Source organism: Ustilaginoidea virens, chromosome 1, assembly GCF_000687475.1.
Source record: "Ustilaginoidea virens chromosome 1, complete sequence".
In the NCBI taxonomy this organism is placed as follows: Eukaryota; Fungi; Ascomycota; class Sordariomycetes; order Hypocreales; family Clavicipitaceae; genus Ustilaginoidea; species Ustilaginoidea virens.
This window is the reverse complement of record NC_057316.1, coordinates 2,271,647-2,294,429: the sequence shown is the minus strand read 5'-3', so window position 1 is coordinate 2,294,429 and position 22,783 is coordinate 2,271,647. Positions and strand designations below refer to the sequence as shown.

At 57.2% G+C, this 22,783-nt stretch overlaps 9 protein-coding genes across 9 annotated transcripts; 3 read left to right on the top strand and 6 right to left on the bottom strand.

The window, feature by feature from the left end:
- Positions 1-366: 366 nt before the first annotated feature.
- On the top strand, positions 367-810 carry UV8b_00413 (uncharacterized protein; the record flags this gene model as incomplete). Its single annotated transcript, XM_043137911.1, has 1 exon — positions 367-810. One exon carries the CDS (start codon positions 367-369, stop codon positions 808-810), a length of 444 nt encoding a protein of 147 aa, XP_042993845.1.
- A 331-nt stretch (positions 811-1,141) lies between these two features.
- UV8b_00412 (uncharacterized protein) lies at positions 1,142-1,880 on the bottom strand (the record flags this gene model as incomplete). The annotated part of the gene is made up of 3 exons (XM_043137910.1): positions 1,142-1,166; positions 1,230-1,732; positions 1,827-1,880. The coding sequence occupies 3 exons, from the start codon at positions 1,878-1,880 to the stop codon at positions 1,142-1,144; spliced, it is 582 nt and encodes a 193-aa protein (XP_042993844.1).
- Positions 1,881-2,633: 753 nt separating this feature from the next.
- On the bottom strand, positions 2,634-3,618 carry UV8b_00411 (uncharacterized protein; the record flags this gene model as incomplete). Its single annotated transcript, XM_043137909.1, has 2 exons — positions 2,634-2,947; positions 3,150-3,618. 2 exons carry the CDS (start codon positions 3,616-3,618, stop codon positions 2,634-2,636), a joined length of 783 nt encoding a protein of 260 aa, XP_042993843.1.
- Positions 3,619-5,863: 2,245 nt separating this feature from the next.
- UV8b_00410 (uncharacterized protein) lies at positions 5,864-7,255 on the bottom strand (the record flags this gene model as incomplete). The annotated part of the gene is made up of 2 exons (XM_043137908.1): positions 5,864-6,618; positions 6,802-7,255. 2 exons carry the CDS (start codon positions 7,253-7,255, stop codon positions 5,864-5,866), a joined length of 1,209 nt encoding a protein of 402 aa, XP_042993842.1.
- Positions 7,256-9,160: 1,905 nt separating this feature from the next.
- Positions 9,161-9,804, top strand: UV8b_00409 (uncharacterized protein; the record flags this gene model as incomplete). Its single annotated transcript, XM_043137907.1, has 3 exons — positions 9,161-9,276; positions 9,463-9,625; positions 9,709-9,804. 3 exons carry the CDS (start codon positions 9,161-9,163, stop codon positions 9,802-9,804), a joined length of 375 nt encoding a protein of 124 aa, XP_042993841.1.
- Positions 9,805-10,792: 988 nt separating this feature from the next.
- UV8b_00408 (uncharacterized protein) lies at positions 10,793-13,619 on the bottom strand (the record flags this gene model as incomplete). The annotated part of the gene is made up of 5 exons (XM_043137906.1): positions 10,793-11,830; positions 11,898-12,057; positions 12,120-12,226; positions 12,288-12,998; positions 13,062-13,619. The coding sequence occupies 5 exons, from the start codon at positions 13,617-13,619 to the stop codon at positions 10,793-10,795; spliced, it is 2,574 nt and encodes an 857-aa protein (XP_042993840.1).
- A 1,146-nt stretch (positions 13,620-14,765) lies between these two features.
- Positions 14,766-17,011, bottom strand: UV8b_00407 (uncharacterized protein; the record flags this gene model as incomplete). The annotated part of the gene is made up of 2 exons (XM_043137905.1): positions 14,766-16,852; positions 16,918-17,011. 2 exons carry the CDS (start codon positions 17,009-17,011, stop codon positions 14,766-14,768), a joined length of 2,181 nt encoding a protein of 726 aa, XP_042993839.1.
- A 1,521-nt stretch (positions 17,012-18,532) lies between these two features.
- On the top strand, positions 18,533-19,576 carry UV8b_00406 (uncharacterized protein; the record flags this gene model as incomplete). Its single annotated transcript, XM_043137904.1, has 8 exons — positions 18,533-18,584; positions 18,689-18,708; positions 18,767-18,801; positions 18,865-18,878; positions 18,947-18,961; positions 19,015-19,148; positions 19,226-19,361; positions 19,431-19,576. The coding sequence occupies 8 exons, from the start codon at positions 18,533-18,535 to the stop codon at positions 19,574-19,576; spliced, it is 552 nt and encodes a 183-aa protein (XP_042993838.1).
- Positions 19,577-20,331: 755 nt separating this feature from the next.
- Positions 20,332-22,262, bottom strand: UV8b_00405 (uncharacterized protein; the record flags this gene model as incomplete). Its single annotated transcript, XM_043137903.1, has 4 exons — positions 20,332-20,668; positions 20,788-20,896; positions 21,014-21,290; positions 21,441-22,262. 4 exons carry the CDS (start codon positions 22,260-22,262, stop codon positions 20,332-20,334), a joined length of 1,545 nt encoding a protein of 514 aa, XP_042993837.1.
- Between the last annotated feature and the right edge of the window lie 521 nt (positions 22,263-22,783).

Sequence of the window (22,783 nt, the reverse complement as noted above, 5' to 3'; positions counted from 1 at the left end):
CATTTGAGTCATCGGCGCCGAGATTGCCAGTTTGCGCGGGGCGGGGATGATGGAGGGGTCCAAGGGTCAAGGGCTTGCCCTTGCCCTCTCTTCCCTTGCGACGAGGGGCAAACCAACAGGCAAGCCAACAGCCAGCCAGCCGCCCGCACCCAGGCACTGTCAGGCACTGCCAGGCAGGTTGGGTCGCTGTTGCACAGCGTGCAGTTAGTGGCGACCCCTCTGTACTCTACGTACAGTATTATGCCAGTCGCCAGTCGCCGCCGTCTTGCGTCATCCACCAACTCGCTTCACCCCACATAAGTCCTTGGCTCTCTCAGGCACAACAAGCCAACGTCCCATCCCATCGCACAACATCACCACGCCGCCATGCCTTCAGAACCCCCAGACGACCCGTTCGACAGCGTCCTCCACCTGGAAGAGCGCCTGTACCAGCAAGGCTACAGCCAGGGCCTTGCGGACGGCGCCACGGCCGGCAGGACCGAGGGCCGCCAGCTCGGCCTGCAAAAGGGCTTCGACAAGTTCCTGGAAAGCGGGCGGCTGGCCAGCCGCGCCGTCGTCTGGGCCAACAGGATCCCGTCGCGGGAGCAGACGGGCGGCCCTGCGTCTGCGGAGACGGGGCCGCCGTGCGCGCTGTCCGGGCTGCCCAGCAACCCCAGGCTGGAGAAGAACGTGCGGATGCTGTACGCGCTGGTGGAACCGGACACGCTGTCCACGGAGAACACGGACGAGGCAGTGCAGGATTTCGACGACCGGGTCAAGAGGGCGCAGGGGAAGGCAAAAGTGATAGCGAGGATGACGGCGTCCGCTTGATGGCGGAATATGCCGGGGGGGGGGGCTTGCTGCATGAGGGCTTTGATTATTCTCACAACGGTTACCGGGGGGCGTTTTCGACGACTTGATTTTCTAACGCTGGCATGCAGGAGGCCTGGGGGTCCAGAACAACGTCATGAGAGGGTGAGCGCTGGAAAGACGAACAATGTCATGCTGGAGACAGTCGCCATGGATAGTCAAAGCGCAGTGTTGACGCAGGGTTGACGCAGTGTTGGATGCTGCCATGTTTCCGTGACCCTTGTCTCCCATCTTGCTATATACAGACAAGTATCCGACCCCGTGTAATGCATCAGTCCCTTCCTCCCTGGCACTATTGAAAAGTCCGGCACGGGTATCTTGGTTTTCATCGTCAGCCTTCCACCATCAGCGTACGCAGCAACGCGCAGGCGCCCACTCACCCCGAGGGATAGGTATTCTCCTTGGTCAGCTCGTACTTGTGCACGTCCCAGCTGCCCGACGCCAGGGACTGGCCGCTGGGCAGGGGCGGCAACCCGTTGACAAACACGTCCTTGGCGACGCCCTCGGGCGCCCCCTCGAGGCACTTTGCCAGGCCGGTTTCGCTCGCCCTGTGCGCAGCAACGAGCTGCTTCTCGCCGGCCTCGCCGACCAGGTCGACCTTGGGGGCCGCAGCGCTGCCGAGGGTCAGCAGGCTGGCCACGTCGGCCTGCCTCATGACGCTCAGCCGGGGGTAGTGCCTGCGGTGATCGCGCTTCCAGTACGGGTTGTCGGCGACGTCGCCGGCCGGCAGGGTGACCGGGTCGTCGTAGCCCATGGGGTCGTTGCTGCCGGGGGGCGGGTTGCGGAAGTAGGGGTTCAGCGGGACGCCGTTGGACCGGTCGGGGTCGATGGCCAGCGCTCGGCGGATCATCTCCCAGATCCCGGTGGACTGGACGGTATGTTTCTGGGGCGCAAGAAATCGAACGGCCAGGTCAGAGGCGTCGACTGTGCTCCTTACTCCCCCGGGAAAGGGGAGAAGACTCCAGCCCGGTGCTTACCTTTGCAATCGAGACAAGGCCACCAGAGGCCGTGGCCACCGCTTTGGTCGACATCTTTCGATGGTGGTTGGGACGCGCTTCGCTTCGCTTTGGGGGGGGGGGGGGGGGGGGGACAGTTGCTTGCACCGAGCCGGGCGAAGCCGTTTTCGAGGTTGCAACACGCGTGGAACAATCGGGCGCTGTCATTGGATCCCCGTGGAGTGGCGATGGCCCGATATTCCGCCGACGCCCGGCCTCCCACCTCTATACTCCGTACAGGAGCTGGTCCTGGAGCCTGGGACTGTGCTCGGACTGTGCTCGGACTGTGTGCAAGCTAAGCCTCGTCTTGTCCAGGACAATACATATAAATATTTACGTCAGGAATGACTTGCTCGAAGTGGATCTCTGGTGGTTTGCGGCGGCCGTGAAGGAGCCGGATGCGCAACAACACCGTCGAGCAAAAGGATTCAAGAGGGCACTTGAAGAGGCAAAAGTGTAGCAAACATTCTCATGTCCTCAAAATCGCTTGCTGCTTTGGTACCATACAAAATCCCTGTACTTGCTTCCCATATCCCCACGTTCTTGAAAAAAAAAAAAAAAAAAAAGTAAAAAATAAAACAAAACTGTGCAGAGTCTTTACCAAACCATCGCGCCCCGTGCTGAAGATTCAGTACGACTGACCTTGTCTCCCGAGCAGAGAGAGTCGTCGCACCCCCACCGAGTCCAACCAAACATCCACAGAAAAGACGAGACGAGACGAGACGTGACGTGACGTGACGTGATGTGACGTGCGCCGCTTGTCTTGACGTCGCGCGGTGGCCCGACTACCTACTTCTTCAGCTCCTGCACCAGAGCCTTGACCGTGTCCACGGTCGCGGCGGGACCGCCCGGCTCGGCCACCAGCACCTTGCCCTTCTTGTCGACGACAAAGACGCCGCGCTGTGTCCCCTTTGGCTGCTTCTTCAGCCCAATGGCCGCGATCAGGGTGGCCTGCGGGTCGCACAGCAAGGGGTACGGCAGCTTCTGCTTGTCCTTGAAGGTGGTGTTGGCCTTGGGCGAGTCGGTGCTGAGGCCGTAGATGGCCAGCCCGTCCGCCGTCAGGGCGTCGTACGCGTCGCGGAACAGGCAGGCTTGGTTGGTGCCTGCGAACGCCTCTCGTCAGCGCCGTTTCACGCAAGCAGGAAGTTTCGCGGGCAAACCGGCGGGCTCTGGCGAGAGAGGTCACAAGGCAGAGAAAGAGTAGAGAGCAGAGGCGGAACTCTGTCGCGTCACACATCTCCAAGGGAACGAGGTGAATGGAGGGCGGCAAAAAAAAAAAAAAATAAATAAATAAATTAAACTTACACCCGGGCGTAGAAGCCTTGGGGTACGTGAACAGCACAACACCGCTGGTGCTCTCTTCGACGAGCTTCTTCAGCGTCGTCTTTTTGCCGTCGTTGGTCTCGACTTGGGCGCCAAACCCTTCGAGGTCGACCACGTCGCCGACAGCAACCTTGCCGGCGGGGGCGGCGGGGGCGGCGGTGACGGCCGCAGCAGCCGGCGAAGCATCTTGCTTTGCATCTTGCCTTGCAGCTTCCTTGGCAGCTTCGTCCTTGCTGGGAGACGCCTCCGGCTCCGGCTCGGCCTCGGCCTCGGCCTTGGCCGCCTCGGTCGCCTTGGTCGCCTTGGTCGCCTTGGTCGTCTTGGTCGTCTTGGTCGCCTTGGTCGCCTTGGTCGCCGCGGCGGGTTTGCCAGGTTTCGAGGCCTTCTTCGCGACGGGCACCGGAGCCGGCGGCGGCTGAGGCGCCTTGCGTTTGCGCAATTCCACAGGCATGGCTCGCGGTTGAGGGCAGGGCAGCCTCAGGTAGGTCTGGCAGGTTATTGACTACCTGCTCGAGCTAGAAAGAGCCGGTGCGACGGGGGAGGGTCCCGGTACGGTGGGGGGACCAAAAACAAAAAGGCAGGGCCAAATGGGAAACGGCGGAAAAGAAAAAACCAGACCTTGGTCGCGAACGAGAATGAGGGCAGAAATGCAAGGGGATGGGGGGGGGGGGGGGGGGGGGGGGGGGGGGGAATAGCCGTCGCGACAAATGGCGCCCGGTACCTCCAAGGGGACGAAACCAGAGCAAACGGTATGGCACGGGAGAGGGTGAACGGGGGGGGGGGGGAAAGAAAAAAGAAAAAGAAAAAGAAAAAGGGAAAAAAGGCTCTCAACAAAGACTGGGAGTTTTGATGGGGGGGTCTTTTGACGGCGCGGGTTCCGCGTGATGCGCAAAGATTATTATTATTATTATTATTATTATTATTATCATTATTATTATCATTATCAGGTCGGTCGTGCCAGCTCCTCCAGCCGTCGTCACAAAGGGACATGAAGTACAGAAGGGGGCGGAAATGGCCTGTGTATCTCGCGACCAGACCAGACCAGACCAGACCAGACCAGACAAGACAAGACAAGACAAGACAAGACAAGACAACGAGCACGTCGGTGCGGGCTGCTGGCTTAGCTGCGATAGCTGCAGCTGCTGCTGCTTAATCTTCCCTTTCCACTTGGGCAAGCGCCCAGGCCAAAGCAGCACATGCCCCCGCCGCAACGGGGCCACCTGGTTGCCTGTTGCTTTGTGCCGGTCTGGTCACTGGTGTGACTGGGGGATGGCCCCAAACCAGACCAGACGCAAGCCAGCCAACCAAGGCCACTGCATGTGAGCGTGCGGTGGGCGTGCGGCTGCCTTGGGGGGCTGCATTCCAGCGGCCCGCAGGGCGAGGCTTTGCCCTTGCATGCGCGCCTGAAGCAACCAGACCAGACCAGTTACATATGCACCAGCACACCAGCTGCCCAGCCAGCGTCAAGAACGAGCCAGACCCGAACAGCTCAAGATTTCCATAGGACGGCTCGTCAGCCAAGGGAGAACGAGGTGCCTGCCCTCCTCCACTGCAGGCTCCAGGGTCTTGTCTCCCATCTGACATCAAATCATCAAATCGATACAAACATTACACCGCGGAACCGGAAGACCGAGAGCCGGGGGAAGAGATAAATAAATAAACCCCCCCAACACAAAACAAAAAAAAAAAAAAAAAAAAAAAAAAAAAAAAAAAAAAAAAAAAAACCCCGAGAAGCAGCAGCAGAGACGCTTTGAATTAGTAACGAGCCAAAGAAAGAAAAGACGGTTGACACATCCCCATCATGGACCCGCGGGTGAGACGACAACCTCCCGAGTTTCTTTGCCGGTGGGCGTCCGCCGTCTCCCGCATTCCGCGCACATGTTGGTTGGATGGCTGCCATGTATGTACACACTGACGCAGAACCTGTCCAGAAGTTTGTTGCGCCTGTGGCTGCTTTTGCCATGGCTGGCGTTTTGTTCGTGTGCGTCTCGTCCCAAGTTCTCCTCCTTCTCCTCCAAGCCGACACCAGACCAGACCAGGCCGGTGCGCTTCATCTGCCGCCTCATCTAACCCCGATGTTGACCTGCCGTGCAGATACACCAGATCCTCCATTCGAGCCGCTAGGAGGCAGTCAGGGCGAAGATGAGATGACGGACAGAGGGAGGTGTGATGGGCTGCAACTCAGGTTGGATCGGGTTTTAAGGGGGGGGGGGGGGAGAAAATCCACAAAATCTCCAGATTGCTTGCTTGCTATGTATCTCACGGGGCCAACGCTACACCCACCGACCGACCCAATCCCCTCGGGACCCCCTTCTTGCCATCCCATGTCGCTGCCCATGCTCTTGCTGTGCGTATCAATAAGGCGTCGTCAGTGTCAAGCATCAACCGATACCTTGGTATACACGCACCGTCCCTATATGCAGGCTTTCACGGAAAAAAAAGAGGCGCCAACGTCAAGGAAGGGCACATGTCCCACTTTAGATGAAGAAAGCAGGAAAGAAAGAAAAAAAAAATCCCATCCCTAGAAGCGCTCCGATTTTGGGGTATCATGGGCGTCACTCTTGCAGTGGCGCATCCTTCGACGACCAAGCCAATCGCATCTGATGGTCATGGGTGACGAGTCAGCAAAGTCGACTTTCCCTTTTCATGACGGCGGTGCGAGCGAGAAACACCCCGCGCTGTGCCGGCTTGCTTGATCAATCTTCGTAATCGTGACGTACGCTCTGGCTTTCTTCCTTGACCTGGTGCAGGAATCTCATGACAGACTCGTATGTCAGCATGGTGACCGTGGCTGCGGGCACAGCTCGCATCATGTTGGTTCCCAGGCCGGCGTAGAATGCCCGCCAGCCTTCTTCCCGCAGTATCGTCCGGAAAGTCGTCATGATTCCCCTGTATTTGGGACCTCCGCCCGAGGTCGGTTTGCCCTGTTCTGGCGCGGGCATTCCCAACCCTTGCAGAAACTGCTCGCCGGCCACCGGTCGCCGTTGCGTCTGAAGACGGGTTCGGATAACTTCGTGCGGGTACGTCGCGCTGCTTGCCAGGATCTTGGAGAGCACCGATGCGGAAAGAATGCCGAACCAATGGGCTTCCCCGGACCCCTCGCCCATTCCTTGGCCGGTAAATTTGGTCTTGAGGTACTCGTACGTGGGGAACTGAACTGCCACGTGCGTCAGGCCAAGGAGCGCGGGCGTGAGACCAGAGTAAAAGGATAGTAGGCCCTCGGACGTGTACATCTTCCTGGCGGCATCGAGGGTGGATCGGTAGTGCCAAGGATGGTTCGGCTTCGGTGTCTTTCCAGGCTTGGGAAGCAGGTGATCCGCAGCGTCGTCTCTTGCGGGGACGTGGCTCTGTGACATGAGCCGAGTTTTGATGACCCAGATGGGATTCGTGACTATCGTGCTGCTGCCACCGGCAATGATTGACGACCAAAAGTTGATCAGATGTGTGTTTTCTACCGACATTGTTAACGTTGATTCCTGCCTTGCCGTTTTTTGTACATGAAGGCATGACGGCATGACACAGAGCCGCGCCCCCCCTCACACCCCCCTCCCCCTCCTTTCCCTCTCCGCCGCCCCGTCACTCCCCCCTGCCAGCGGTCGGCGGCGGTCGATCAATGTCAAAGACGTTCTCTTACCGTAGTGCTCGCCCAGCCAGACCTTGCTCTTATTGTACACGGTGAACCAGACGGCCCATGTGGGCAAGTATCCCATGACGATCGGACCTAGCCCGCGATACATGCCCCGAATGCCCTCTTCTCGCCATATCACGCGGGCCGTTCCGACCAGGCCGTTATACATTCTCGGCTGTCCAACGTGTCGTCCATCGTGAAGCACCCTGTACAAGCCCTGCGCTTGAAGCTTTGTCTTGATAACGTCGAGGGGACAGGTGACGACGCCGGACGTGAAGCCGCCTACAGCGCCTGCTACCGCATTGAACTGCGAATCCGAGGCGGACGCGGCCCATTTCTGCAGCGGGTTCAGCCCGCCAGGTTGGTGCATCGTCAGGTTGGAGCAAGGTCGAGGCAAGCCTGTTGCATGTTCTGGTGGCGAGGAAACCCTACTTGGCTGATGCGATTGATCGTGAGACATGGCCTGTTCCGTCGCCTCCTGCTAATGTCGGTTCGAACACCACGCGCCTTGAAGTTGTTGCTTCGGATTCAGATACAGGATGACCCGGGTTAGTGGAGCTCGCCAGTATACCGAGCGACGAGAGGGGGGTCAAAGCAACGGGACAAGCCTAAATCGTCTCCTGGCAAGGCTCTATTCCCCACCCCGAAACGTCGATTTCGAGGGCTCGCTCAAAGCAGCGTCACTGACAATCCCTCTGGCCGACGAGGCCCAAGACGAGATTTGCCGCTCGGACGACTATCGAGGGGGACTCGAGAGACCGACGATTCGGGTAAAAAGAAAGGGAAGGGAGCAATTATGCGGTAGCAAGGTCAGTCGCTGCTCTATGTCCAAGGACGCCACGCCAGCCATTCGATCCGATGCCGGCTTTCAAAGGGGATTGACGGATCCTGCGGGGAACGCAAACGAAACGCTCCCACCTGCAGAGACCGTTTCCCGCCTAGCGAACACCACCAGCCATTTGACGTCGAGCAGAAACGGGAAGTTGAGCACGCGCAGCGGCAAGGGCGTCGACTTTTGGGTGGCACGGCGGGGTGAGGTGACGTGGTTACGTCGACGAGGAGCTGGCAGCAAAGATTTTCCGCCGGACGAGGTGGACACAGATGAGAGAGACCGAGGTTTCTCGCGTAGATGGAGGAATTGTGCGTGGTGAGGGTTGATTGTTGAGGTGAGTTTGATGAGTGCCAGGAAAGTAGGAAAAGTGGGCAGCGGCGGCAAGTTGTGTGGACTGTGGACCGGCCACGGTGGAGTCGAGCCCACCAGACGACATGACATGATGTCTGGTGAATGGTGAATGGCGAGAACCCAGCACCCGGGCGCTAGCGGATGCCGAAGACGCTGTGTGCCTTGGCCTTGGCCTCGAAAGCCCACGCTGGGTTGTACCAGACATGTTACTGATCAGGCTGGGCCTGCCTGGCCGCAGCGGATGAGTCCGCTGCGAGAACTCCACGGTACTCTCTGCACGTGTGCAGGCTACATTAGCCACATACAGCCAGCCCCAACCGGGAAAAGTCGGCCGAGGCTCGGAGCTAAAAGTGTCAAGATGGTGCCTTGTTGCTGTCTGGTAACTCCGGAGTCCGTGCTGCCACCAGACCAGACAGATCAAAAAGGTTCTTGACGCCAACTCTCAGTGGCGCAGAGCAAGCTGCTTGCCATGCTTTCCATGTGAGGGATGCTGTCCCTTGGTGATGTCAATGCATCAAATCAAATCTGGCTGCCTTGGCTTCCGCGGATGACACTGCCAGGCCTCAGCAAGTCGGAGGCGCGCTGCACCTAGCAGGTAGGTACAGGTACCTCCAAGGTAGTGGATGCCCCGTGCGCCGGCGCTAAACCCAGCAGCACCTTTACAGCGCAGGGCGCAGAGCGAATGGCATTAGGTTGACAGCGGCGCGGAGCTAGCATCTGTATATATTTTGCAGCACACCGCAGGAAATGGACCAAGTTCGAAAGCTACATGTACAAGACGCCAAAAAAAGAAAGAAAACCACAACAACCACAGGAACCACAAAAACAGAACAAAAAAACAAAAACAAAAACAACAACAAAGCGCAGATATACTAGAGACAGCTACATAGCCCAGCTCAATAAAGCCATTTAGTCTGCTGACTCCGTAAGCAGCTCCGCGCTACCATACACTAGTACACTGCAGGAGTCTTCCCGCTGTGTCACGTGCCCACCCGCTTGCTCAGCATCCCCCGTGTAGTCACGTGGCAGACATCAACCCCCAGTCCGTCCCAGCGTCGGTGCGGCTCGCGCATCCCGGCTACAGAAAAAGCAGCCCCCAGGACTTCTTCGCTCACCTCCCTCCAATCCCACGATTTGCGAACCCCCCCCCCCCTTCGAAGCCACCCCAGGATTCCGTCCATCATGAGCGGCTACTCCCTCGCGCCCTTTGTCCTCCGCCGACCATGGCTGGCCAAGATGGTCATGCCCGCCGCCAACTGGTACGCCAACGCTGCCGGCTACAAGCAGCTTGGCCTGAGGTAAAGCCGCGCCCCACGAAGAGGATCTCCTTGTCCTGCCCGGCCGGGGCGACAACGCTGGTAAAGCCGTCATGGGCTTCGTGCATCCGGTACTGGCGGCGTCGGTGCCGGGGAATTTCGAAAAGAAAAGGAAAAAAAAAAACCTTTACCGCCTCCGAGCCGGTGCTGACTCCCCCCGGCGTGCAGATACGACGATCTGGTCGAGGAGGAGCGCGAGACCACGCAGATTGCTCTGAAGCGCCTGTCTCCCAAGGAGTCGTACGACCGTATCTACCGTATCCGTCGCTCCGTCCAGTGCAGCTACCAGCACAAGCTGCTCCCCAAGGACCAGTGGACCAAGTCCTCCGAGGTACGATCGGCGCGGGTGAAAGCCTCGTGGCACTGCGGCATGAAGAAGGAGTAGAGCATCTCGGAGCTAATCAGACAACCCAGGATACCCCGTACCTCACCGACATCATCAACCAGGTCGAGGCCGAGCTCGCGGAGAAGGATGCTCTCGACTCCATGACCGTCATTAAGCGACACTAGGATCCACGACGACCGGGGAGAATTTGAGAAAGAAGGAATGATTCGGCTCGTTTCCCTCTACGAGCAGGACGTGGTAGAACCGGTTCCAAGCAGGAATATGGTGCAGTCTTCTTTGTTAGACTTTTAGACAAGGTTTGACTGGTTAGGAAGGACCTGCCAGTCTCGTGTACCCTTAGATGTCGTCTCGTCCGACAATACAGCTTTTCGCTCAGTTGACTCGGCAAGTGTTTGCGAAACGGGCTGCGCAGGTATCAGCCGTGCTGAGAGACTTTGTGCTGGGAGACTTTGTGCTGGGGAACTTCCGTGCTGTGCAGTGCGGCTTCTGCCTTGCCATGGCGCCTGTTCACTCGCTTCTCCTCGAGTAGCAGTCGGAGTCCCTGGATGCCAAAGTGCCAAGATATACACGCTCACCTTTCCTTTAGACAGCGGTTTTCTCTTTTCTTTCCTTCTTCTCTTCTTCTCTCATCTCCCATATTTTCTTTTCTTCTCTTCTCTTCTCTTCTTGTTTCATCGCTCCACCGCTGCAGGGACTTTGCACCCTCGACCATGCTGCATCTCGGGCCCATCGAGCATTTAGCCTCCATTTTCATGCCATGGCGCCAGACGCCGAATCACCCAGAAAAAAAAAAGTAACGAAAAAAGATAAAAAAAAAGAAAAGAAAAGAAAAAAACACACTGCCCTCTTCGGGTCATGCCATGTCTCATAACGTCCCAGGCAAGCAAAGCGGCGTGGCTCAGCCCCTGCTGGACTTTCACTTGCAGACAGGAAAAACACTTCAAATACACACGCGCACATCCCCCGTCGCCGGTGGAAGCGAAACAAGCGTACCGATTTTCTTTCTCTTTGGTCTCTCGTCCGTTCGCTCCTCCTTTCTTTCTTGTTTTTTAAAATAGAAATTGTGATGCATTTTTAGAGGTGCACCGCGGCGATACCGCCGTCGATATACTCCGCCTCGATCCTCCCATACTCGGGCTCTTGGCTTGTTTTCTACATGCGCTGATACAACAGCAGGTAGGCAACTTTGTTGTCCTTGCTGTTGCTGTCCTTGACCTGCTTCTCCTTGCTACCCGCCGCGTTTGCGCCGTTGGCGACATTGCTCCATCTCTTGCTTCCAGTGGCCGAAGTCGTGACCTGCTTCCACCCATCTTCCTCGGCAGCGTCTTGCTCGTGCATTACGCCGAAACGATTGGTCGAGGCGTTGGAAGCAGGCGACTGTTCCCTGCAGATGTCCGCGGCGTCGTCCTCCGACCCTGCCTCGGCAACGTCCTCGCTGCGTATGCGGCGCAGCACGGTGTCGTCCATGCGGATCCACTCGCGCCCGTCTTGCCGACGAACGTCGACCGTGTAGTGGCCGCCGCTTGCGTTCTTTCCGTGATGGTAGACGACGCTGATGAGCTTGTAACGGGGCATGGGCCCTTCGCCAATGATTTGGCGCCGTTGTCGGGACAGGGCCTCGCGCGGAATCCCAAGCTCGAGCGGGTACCCGATTTTCTTCCAGATCTTGATGGTGCCGTGGCCCTCGGCATCGAACTGGAACCGCTTGAGGTGCAGGATCAGGACCGGAGGCAGGGTCTCGATAAAGACCTGCTTGGTAGCCATGACGTCCTTTCCACGGGGAGAGTTGAAGTCGCCCTGAAGACGCTCAGGTCGGGTGAGGCCCCGGAGAGCGTCCACCACGTTGCGGACATCTGGTGACCCGATGTCTAGCTGCAGTGGCTGGTAAGGCTCCGTGGTGATGGAGTCCTTCAACCCGGGCACTCGGAGCTCGGATCGCAAAAGGCCACCAAAGATTTTGGTAATGGGGCTGGAAGATTTGGAGCCGGATGACCGAGTAACGGCAGCCTTTTGCTTTCGTCCCACTTCGAGCCAATCCCCTGATGCGTCGGTACCATTTTGCTGGGCCGGGACTTCTGGCATAGGCTGTTCCTCGTTGCCGAGAGTTTGACCCATGATGTGGGAACACTCATCGTCGAGAGATTGCAGCAGAAAGCCGAGAAACTCCTCAGCATCTTGTTGATGGCCGTGCTGTGTCATGTCAGCGCTGGGGGGTTTCTAGCAAAGAAAGACCAAGGATCCCGGGGCGGACACTTACTTCCATGCTAGCGAACCGCGAGAGTTTTCTGATGGCATCGTATACAAATTCAGGGGTAAACGGCTCTCCGTATCGCTCGAACATCTCCGTCTTGACAGAGTTGCAGAGCTCAGCAGAGGAGCCAGAGGCAAGAACTTTGAATTCTTGCATGAAGACAACCCTGTTTGCCTTGCTGTCAGCCTTCAATCAAGCCAGCGGTTGAAAAGCAGCGGTTTCACTTACAGTATATCGACGAGAGGGGTCGAGCTATTGAAACTGTGGGAACCTCGTTTGCTCAGCTTCTCTAAAAAGTCGTAGAAGGGAGTACAAAACACGAGGACTTGCAAAACCTAGGCACAGTCAGCATCTAGACAAAGTTCCGGAATAGGCACACTAGGGGAGGGGAATTACCGAGTTCATGTAGCACATGTTGCCGGCATTGATGAGACCACGAGGCTCAATCAGTGCGACCCTGCCGGTGCTGTTGACCTGAAAGTTTCGAATCACCTCTGCCAAGGAGCTTTTGTTGGCTTCATGGAAGTCTGATCCAGAGATATTGCCAAGCCTCGATTGTTCTCCGTTGGCGACAGCCACACGGCCAAGCCCGTTTGAGGAGAATGCAGCCTGATTGACCGGAGAAAACAGCTTCGCCCAGCTGATTGGGGCAGCCCGTACGGAAGTGCTTGCCACGGCCGGTTTCCCGGGAGTGCCAGCTTCCTGAGCCGACGGGCCGGCCGCATTCTCAGCTAGTGCGGACCCGTCCGCCGCGTCTTTATCATCGTTACCGTTCGTCACAGCTGTAGCAGGCTGATGTGCATCTTTGGGCTGAGCAACACTCTCCTCTGCGTTGGAATTGGACGCGTCCGTATTCTGATTCCGGGGCTCGGCTTCGGCCTGATTGTGCTCCGCAGGTTCCCGCGCGTCAGCGTCGGAAGTATGCTTTGCTTCTTCAGCCGACTTGGAGTGCTGAGAGGCGGCTGTAGGTGGTTTTTCGAGAATGGCTCCGTGTTGCTGCAGCGAAAAGAAAACAGTCTCCTCGTTGGATGGAAGCAGCTTTCTTTTCGTCCTGAGTCGGGGGGTCCTTTTGGGGAATTTCGACTCGGGCATGGACAGCCATGGAAGCTTGGGGATCTCGTATGAGCATGCGATGAAGCTGAAGCTTGCTCGAGGGCATTTTGAACTTACAGGAGGAAGGAAGGGTTTCCGCTCCGAAATAGGAGGAGACGCAACCGGCTGTGGATGCTGCGCCGACGATGCATATTCGCCAGCTTGGGGAGTGGAAGGCGTCGGGGGGGTTGGAGGAGGAATCATGTGCGAGGAGTGTGTGGACGACGGAGTTTGCGGCGGGATCGGAACTGGAGCAGGAGGAGGCTGATATGGTGTCGCAAGGCTCGGGCTCTGCTGCGAAGCGCGAGGGTAGTTTGGAGACACGCTCACGCCCACCATGGGGACGTATTGATGCATGGTGGGCGGAGACCTCGCATACTGTTGGTAAGGCAGGTATCCAGGAGACGGGATTCCGCTGCTGCTGTACTGCGGAGGAATGCTGTAGTACTGCTGCGGCGCGTAGGACACGAAGTTGGTGGGATACATGGGAGGCATTTGTTGGTGATAATGCGGCACATACTGAGGCTGCCTCCGCCGAGGACCTCCTGCGCCAGGACCGTGACCCATATCGGCGCCGGCGATGGCCCCAGATGCTCCATGCATGTGCTGCCCAGCCGGCAGATGGCGGCTACTCATCCTGCCGGCTTGGGATGGGTTTTGATGTCAGGCGTCGCCCAGAGTTGCGACTCCCGCACCAAATGTTGAGTCGACAAGGCGTCGCGGGAGAGATGGCTGGTTGATGCGCGGCTCGCCAGTTTGGTAGGGGCGGGATAGGACTCGAGGCCTTTCTTGTTTCTGTTTTTTTTCTTTTTTTTTTTTAATTATCTGGGGCTGCAGAAGAAGCACAAGCCGCGTGACGCCAAGGGCAGCGAATCTCCTGGACCAGGCCGGGCAGGAGGTTGCGCGCAACAGACGACTTTCCAATCTGTAGATTTCGCTGCGGAGGAACAGAGAGAGGGCGGTGGCTAGAGCAGCGAGAGCGAAAGTGACAGCATGGGAAGGGGGGGATTCGTGTCTTTTGGCAAAGGCGACGGAATCCGGTTCGTCCACAAGAGTCCGTGAGGCTGATGTATGTTCGACGACGAGCGATCAGAGGGTTTCAGGCCGGAGGTATGAGAAAAAAAAAAAGAAAAAAAAAAGGATAATCCAAGCATAGATTCGCCTGTGGCGTCTGTAGCTGGGCCAGACTACTCCACACCTCCCACTAGACGGGCGGCACTGACCACTCAACCCGCATCATCACGTCCAAGAGGCGGAACATAGCCTTTCCGACCGATATACAAAGGCAAAGGCAGCTTTTGATAGGGTTCCAACGGGTTTTCTGCAAGACGGTATCAATGCGAGAGAATCCGCAGGCATCCGCAAGCATCCGCAGGCATCCCGCGCGACGAACATGGTGTGCACATGGGGATTTACGCCCTTCTCGTCCCGGGGGAAACCGTCCTCACAGCCTTATCCCGCAAAGGCCTACTACTCCTGGAGCAGGACCGACTGGGACATCTACGGGAATTCGGGCATTCGGAAATTTAGACATGGCCAGTCTGTAGAGAATAAACTTGTGGCAAAGGCGGCGTGGCGAGGCTGCGTGGCGATAGCAGGCAACAAGCTTGGCCCATGTACCCGTCACATACTGCGCACACCGCACCTTCTTTTTACTTTCTTTTTCTTCTATTCGTTTCTTTTCTTTTACTCTTCAGGCGCCTCCTATTCATTATATACACCTAGATAGCAATTGCGGGCGCTTGGTAGGTCTACGGCGGCTTTACATCACCCCCACGTTCTCTACTCATCCGCAAACTTCCACCTTCCTCCAACCTTCATGGCCTCGCGATAACGCTCTGCTACTGCTTGTCTTGTCCTCTTCGCTGCCTCCTCTCGATCGGCTTTCAGTTGCTGGGTATCTGGGAAGTCTGCGTTCCAAAAGCCTGGAGGGGACTGCATTCGAGAATATCTCTGTCTATGCTTGCCGTATTTGTTCGCTAATTCTTCCGTCTTCGCCTGAATCCAGACCTCATCTCTCTCTTCTGTGCTCATCGTCGCCAGCCGATAGGCATGATACCCCAGGTATCGCTCCAAGAGTATCTGCTCCTCCTGTCGTTGCTGCGGTGTCAACGGCGGGATGGCCTTTTGCGAAATGGCAAGATCTCTAAAGTGTTTGCCGCAACAGTGCATGTCGACGCAGCCCGGTAAGCAGGTCCGCTCTCCTTTGTCCCTGACCACTTCGGAGAATGCAAAGTCATGGCCTTGGTTGGCGATGGGATTGATTTTGAAGTCATCTAGACCAAGCTCCGACATTGATGTGCTGCGCAAGGATCTTCGTGTCTGTCCGTCCACCCGATGTGTTGGCGGGGGTCGATCGGCCAATGGCTTGATTTCCAAGTTTCGTCTTGAAATCTGGAGGCGTTGAGCTGCTGCTGATTTAGTACTTTGCTGGCCATCACTCTCAAATGGTAGTCGTCGACGTCCGGGTATACCAGGGTTCGTCTGACGAGAGGGCGTCGATGGTGCGATCCTCTCGGGACTTTTGCCAATCCCGCTCGCGTCCACGAAGCTTAGGTTCAAAAGCGAGTCCAGCCTTGTTTTAGCCGACTTGGTACCTGCATTGTTGAACCGAAAACCTGCTGGGCATGTTCCATAGTCTGCACCGTCCTCCGCCAGGCTTGCGATTTGATCAGCAAGCTGTCCTCTCCGATGCTTGAGGAACAAGTTTTTACTGCTCGGTCGTGTCGGTCGCGCGTTAGCATCGAGAGGCATCAATGCAGAAGTCTGACGCGACACTTGTGCCGACTGCGCATGCTGATGTGTTTGGGAATGGGCGGGCGTCAGAACCGAAATCTTGGATTGCTGTGCAAGTTCTGTATAGGGCACTCTCTGTTCCAAGAGCTGACGTTTCCGCGGTGTCTGTATTTTCTGGCCAATGTCGCCCAAGTCGATGCTTTCCTGCGTGTGAAATTTGGCGGGATTTGCTGTCGTGCTGGGGCTGCGAAGATTGTTCGACTCGGACTTGATAATCGGCAGGGTGCTTTCACCCATCACTTCATCGGCTCGTTTCCGCTTTCTCACTTTCCGCTCCGAGACGATTTCTGGAGCATCAGACGACGGCTCTTGTTTAACGGTGGAGTGATCATCTTCGATGATTGATGGAGCACTCGCGTCGGGCGGGGACATGTCATCCGATGCTTGACCCTGCGTTGTTTGCGAGCTCGCCCCGGGACCAATAATGGGCCCTACCACCGGCGTGACATTTCTCGCTGGAGGGCGTTGTGGGAGTTGCGGCTCGTCATCCGAAACCTTGTCCTCCAGCACGAAGCTAAGCTCGGGGTCGCCTGGTTCCAGTCCTGCGTCATCAGCTTCCATGGCTGTCGAGGATGGTATTTCCACCTGGCGTGCTTTCTGGTCCACGATTTGTATACTGTGCTGCTCTTCGGCGGCCCGAATTTTCTTGCCTAAAAGTTCTGCATGCCGTATCCATTTGTTCCTCTCATCTTTCCTCCGAAGCAGAGCCTCCTTGGCGGTTTTGAAGTTGGAGGACAATGCCCGATACCTCCTCAGGATCTTGGCGCATTTATCGCAGTCTTTTCGACCTTCATTGCCCTCCGGTGCCTCTGAAGTGGCGGAGCTTGTTGGAAAGTTGGACCAGAGGGGTCTTGTTTCGGATGATGAATCATCAGGTGGCTTTGTGCCCGACAATTGACCCATCTCGTTTGGAGGTTGCCGAGCGGCCTGAACATGTGCCAGCGCGTTGCGCAACGCTGCATTTTCCGCCTTTAACGTCGCTACAAGGTCGGAAAGTGTGGAGGCCCTTTGGACGTTTTCTTCGACACCATTGTCCTCGGCAGGAACAGTTGAACTTTTCGGATCTTGTACGTCTTTATCCATGCGTCAGCTGTTGGACAAGCAAGGACATACATAACAACGCTTAACCAACACTTACCACCATCGAGGAAATCGCGCCCAATTTGGTCACAAACTTTCGACAGAGCTTCGAAAAGAGCTGGCCGACCTCTCTCGAACCAGGTAGTCGCCATCACGGGATGGGGGCCGTGTATTCTGAACGCATGAAGGAAGGGGCCTGTAGAGAAACTTTGAGGGCGAGGCTTAAGCTGTTGACAAGTCCTCAGCCGTGCCCCGACCGCGTACTCATTGAAGTCGGCGCCACAGCTTCCACCAAGCCACGTGACGAGTCACGTAGAACCCCCGGCTGGAACCTCAAACAAATGATGGAGTGAATGAAATGTAGAAGAGCTCTGGTGCTGTAGGCTGCAGCAGCGAGAGAGCGGCAGAATCTTGGAAGAGTAGGACGTTGAACCCAAGCGACGAGCGTGAGCTTGAGCTTGAGCGTCTGGTATCTTGGTTTTGCATGCTGGACGCGGCCTGGTTGGCAGACCAGTCCAAAGTCCAGACAGAGGTGGCGACTTACAGTGGGTGTAACCTCGGGTTCCTTGTACATTAGGTACCTACAGTGACTTCGGTCAGAAGCGGACACGGTGCGGACTGGAGTGCTCATTATTGGTTGACAGCTGTGCATTCATCCTGTGACAGCTGTTGCCAGTAGACATCTTGGGAGCCATCAACTCCGACGCAAGGTACGTCCGTACAACATGGATGATACCTTGAGGTAGGCGACAAATTTCCAGCGGCTTTGCATCACCAACTTTGCGTGTGGATTTCCGTTCACACCCCTGGAATCCCGCCCAATTGGCCTGGGGCCGTTTTGCAGCCGGGGCCCAAATGTTCGAGCCCATGCTCATCGAGTCGATCCGAGCTTCTTTACGGGCTCCGATGCGCCGCCTCGTGGATGACTCGAGGCAATCATCAGCATTTGCCCCGCTCCCGGACGCCACGCTGGATTCGGCCAGTCAGTTGAAGGCTGCGTTTAGGTACCTACATGTAGGTACCTAAGTACCTACCTAGGTTAGTACATGTATGTCAATAGTAGGTAGTCAATCGTACGTATGCCGCTGCCACCAGACCCAGACCAGACCAGACCAGAACAGACTGGACCCAGCCAGACTCTTTGCTCAGCGGCCCGTTTGCTCCAGACTGGTCCAGCTTTTGGCCAGTCCAGCATCTGCACTGCACTGCACCACCACTGCGTCCGCACCGTCACTGCGTGCACACTGCACCAAGACTGCACCGGACTGCGCCGCGGGCAAAAGACGAGCCCCGCAAAACCTGCTGTTTTGACGCCAAAAACTTTTCCCATTCTCGACTTCACCACCCACCCAGCAAACCACCTGCCTTCACCACCACCACCACCCGTTTTTGAAACAGCGTGCCGTCATACCGTACACTCGCCCCCGTCCTCTCGTGAACTGTGCATCCTTGCATCCTTTCAGAAGACCCTGTAGGTATCATCCAGTCTGCTTTCTATCCGTCTACAGCCCCGTGTCGTTGTTATCATTCCGCAAATCCGTGCTTCCCATGCGCGGCTGAAATAACGGCCATAGCTGCTCTTCTTTTTCGCCAACCGTCACTCGACTTCTTTGCCTGGCCGTAAGCTAATCTCGCACTCCTACAAAGCCAAATCACCTTTTATTCTCAACAGAATGGACTTCGCCCCCAACTCCGGCGCTCCCAACCGTGGAGCCTGCTATTCCTGTGAGTAGATTTTGTCCCAGATTCTCACCGAAGCTGTACCAGACATGCCACTCAAGGCCGACAATGAGACGTGGTTAAAACTCCAAGCTGACGTTCGACTACAGGCGGCAACCCTGGACACCAGGTACGATATCTGTTGATGCGACTTGACGATGGCAGGCAATTGACAAATCAACCGTTAGGCCCGCGACTGTCCTTCCAAAGGCCCGGCTAAGTGGTAAGAGCAAATCCCCCTTGCTGGTCCTTCCCGCTAGATTTTGCTAACGTTCAAATGCAACAGCTATAACTGCGGAGGTACGCTTGTATTGCCTGATTTTTTTGTCTTGTTTCTTTCAAAGTAGTGGTGCTAAATCCCAGCCCAGGCGAGGGTCACATGAGTGAGTAGCCATGTAACAATCATCAGCACCCTATGCATACTAATGTCTTGCAGGCCGCGATTGCTCCGAACCCATGAAAGACAACAAGTCATGTTACAAATGCGGCCAAGCCGGTCACATTTCTCGCGAATGCCCCTTGGGTGGTGGCGGCGGTGCCGCTGGTGGACAATCGACGGAGTGCTACAAGGTAGATGCCAACCTCGCGACGCAACTCCGACGTTCGCGTGGCCTCTCTTTCGACAGATGCTGACTTTTTATCCTAAGTGCGGCGAGATGGGCCACATTGCTCGCAACTGCCCCAAGGCCGGCGGAAACTACGGTGGCGGCTCCTACGGTGGCGGCATGGGTGGCGGCGCTGGCAAGACCTGCTATTCTTGCGGTGGCTACGGCCACATGTCGCGTAAGTTGCACCAAAAAAAAAACCCTTTCCCTTCGAGGCGTTGCGGCCAAGTTCTAAGGCGCTGTTTAGGAGAGTGTGTCAACGGGATGAAGTGCTACAACTGCGGAGAGTCTGGTCACTACTCCCGAGACTGCCCCAAGGAATCCTCTGGAGGCGAGAAGATCTGCTACAAATGCCAGCAAGCCGGCCACGTTCAGTCCGCATGCCCCAACTAAGACGCATGTGAAGAAGCACGGTGATGATTTGGGAGAGAATGTTGGCGTGGCAGCTCCAGGATACCCACGACGGTGTGCTATGTTTTAGATTTTGCCCGAGTACAATGTGTTGTCCGCTAGAGCCCCAGTGCAGGCTTGCTTGAGTCTCGGGTTTCCTTTGTTATCACGGAATATTTTGGACTTGAAAGATGAAGGGGAAATCTTCAAAAAGTTTGTCCTTTGCAACGCACGGCCTTTGATGGCGCAGGATTTTAGTTTGGTTTGTCACTCCCGTTGGCCAGATGCTGGGATTCGGACGAGCAGTTGCAGGGACTGCCACTGCTCACTTGAAATGGATTGCCCAAGGCAAAGGGGGGGGGGGGGGGGGCTGGGTAAAGAGTGGACTGAGAAGAAAACAAAAAAGAAAGAAATTAACATGAAAAGAAAGCAAGACGTAGACGTGAGGACTGTCGCAAGACGGGAAGCATCAAATGGTCAAGCCGGCGATGATGATTCAGCATGGCATTGACGGAACCGGTGATGGTGATGGATTGATGCATCAGCTCGAGGGCTGAGCTCTGCTCGCTCGACGGCGGGTTTACAAGCCCATGACCATCCATCCATCCATACATATATGGACCACTATGGACCACTCCCCCAATGTCAATGCCAACAACCAATTGTTTAGTTTTACAGCATGAGGCAATCGACATGGCCTCGAAATTCCACATTTCCACCATGATCAACGACTGAAGATTTGCCCGCGCGCACCTTTTTCACAGCACAGCCTTGGGGAAATTCTTGACTGCCTGCCTGACCCCCAGATCACCGAGAATCTGCTCGGCCCCTCCCAGGACCGAGTCGAAAGCATACGTGCGGCGGAACATTTCAATGTGCTTGCCCATGCCGGTCTGGGTGAGGGCGCGACCTCCCCAGATCTGGACGGCCTCGTCGGCGATGTCGTGGGCGGCGCGCGTGGTGCTCATCTTGAGGAGACCGATGGGGCCTGCGAGATGCTGAGCCTGCAGCTTGTAGGGCATACTGCACATCTGGTACGTGACGGACTCGAGCCACGAGTGGTTGGCCTCGACCAGGGCAATCATCTTGGCGAGCCTGGCCAACGTCAGCAAAGGCGGGGGGGGGGGGGGAGGGGGGGGGGAGAACACGGCCTTTACCCACTGCCGACCAAAGGCAGGGCAAAGACAGGGGCAAGGGGGGGGAGGAAGCCTTACTTCTGGCGGATGACGGGCTGGTCAATCAGGCGTTTGCCAAAGACGAGGCGCTGGTTCGCCCACTTGAGGCTCTCTTCGACAATCATTCTCGAGATGCGGATGGAGCCGCCTGCGCAAAGGCGGGTCGTAAGCAAAGTCTCCCACCAGAAGCCCTCAATTGATTCTTTTTTTTTTTGTTTTTTTTTTTTCCTCGGGAAGACTCGTTGGGGGGGAGGGGGGGACCTACAAACCATGGTCCATCGCTCGTGGTTAAAGTTGCTGAGGATGACGTGGATGCCCTTGTTCTCCTCGCCCAGGAGATTGCCGACGGGGACCTTGACATTGTCAAAGGTGACGTAGCTCGTCCCCGCGGCGGCCGAGTACGACGTCTTGATCGGCTTGGTCTCGACGCCCTCGCCTCTCTCGATGAGGAGCACGCTGAGGCCCTTGCCCGTTTGGACGCCGGTGACAAAGTAGTCGCAAAAGGTGCCGTTTGTGATCCACTTCTTGGTGCCGTTGACAATCTAAGAAAAGGGCAAAGATCAGACACCCAGCACCGCGCCCACCCCTTCCCCCCCCCCCTTCCCGCCCAACCAAGAATAACATATAAGGGTCGAAATGGGGAGTAAAGGGGAAGGGGGAAAAGGGGGGGGGGGGGGTTTCTTCAGGCTCACGTAGTGCTTCCCGTCGGGGCTCTTCTCCGCAGTGGTCCGCAGGCCCGCGACGTCGGACCCGGCAAAGGCCTCGGTGATGGCCAGGCACAGCTTCTTGCGGCCGCTGAAGACGGCGTCGGCGACGGCGCGCCCCCAGGCGTCGTCCCTGGCAAAGTTGAGCACGGCCGGCAGGCCGATGGTCATGCCGGCCATGTTGCCGTCCTGGAAGCCGCGCGCCATGGTCCTGGCGAGCTCCTGCGCGACCACCAGGTCGTGGAAGTGGTCGAACTCGTCGCCGCGGACCGCGCCGTCCAGCAGCGCCACGCCGTGGAGGTGCCTGCCGGGCCCGAGGCGCATGTGCAGCACGCCCTTGCGGCTCATGAGGTCGATGACGGGCTGGCTGACGGGGCGGCCGGTGGACTCGCACGCCCGCGCCTCCGGGAGCAGGTGCTCGTCGGTGAAGGCGCGCATGGCCCTCTGCAGCCGGCGGTGCGAGTCGCCGTAGTACGGGCTGCGGAACGGCCGCGCCAGCCAGAGCGGCTCGGCGTACGGCACCGGGCTGAGGTCGCCGGGCCGCGGGACCAGCACCTGCGGCGTCTCGCCCTCGACGGTGCCGACGGCCAGGTCCGCGTGCTGGGTCAGGACCTCCTGGCGGTGGAGGTTGTAGAAGGCCGTCGTGGCGTCCTGGCCGGCCACCTGGCGCAGCACGCTCTCGCCTCCCGGGTGGATCGCGACGAAGTCGGACACGTCGTAGACGATGCTGTCGATGATGCACCACAGAGAGTCCTCGGCGGTGTGCTGCCGCACCTCGGCGCGGGTAAACGTCTTTGCTGGAGGCGCCATGGCGGGCGAGAGTGCGAGCCACCGAAGGATTTTGCTGATGGGAAACAGCGGCAGTTGGGACTGGCGTTGGAACCCGTTCACAAAGTCTGTGACAAAGTCTGTGACAAAGTCTGTCCAACAAAGTCTGGGACTCTAGACTTCTGCCTCGGTTCTTAGGCCCGAGGTTGGTTGTCGACCTGCAATTGCAAGCGTCCTGATTGGTCAGTGCGTGGTGCGGAGCGGGCGTTTGACAGCCCGGGGACAGAGGGGACAGAGCGCCGAGGTGGGGAACTCTGGGGTGACGTGAGCTAGGGGTAGGGGGGTGTATGTAGCAGCGGCCATGCACGCAAGGACCCAAGTGGCATGTGAAACGGAAAAAAAAAAAACCAACGGAAAAGTCCCGACAGTGCTGGCATTCATTGCGGAATCTATACATCGACAGCAGCAGCAGTATTTTGCCACCAACAACGGTGCTTGCCGTCGAAATCCGCATCAATCGCAGCATTCTACACGTCCCGAGCACATCCTTTGATATATTCAGC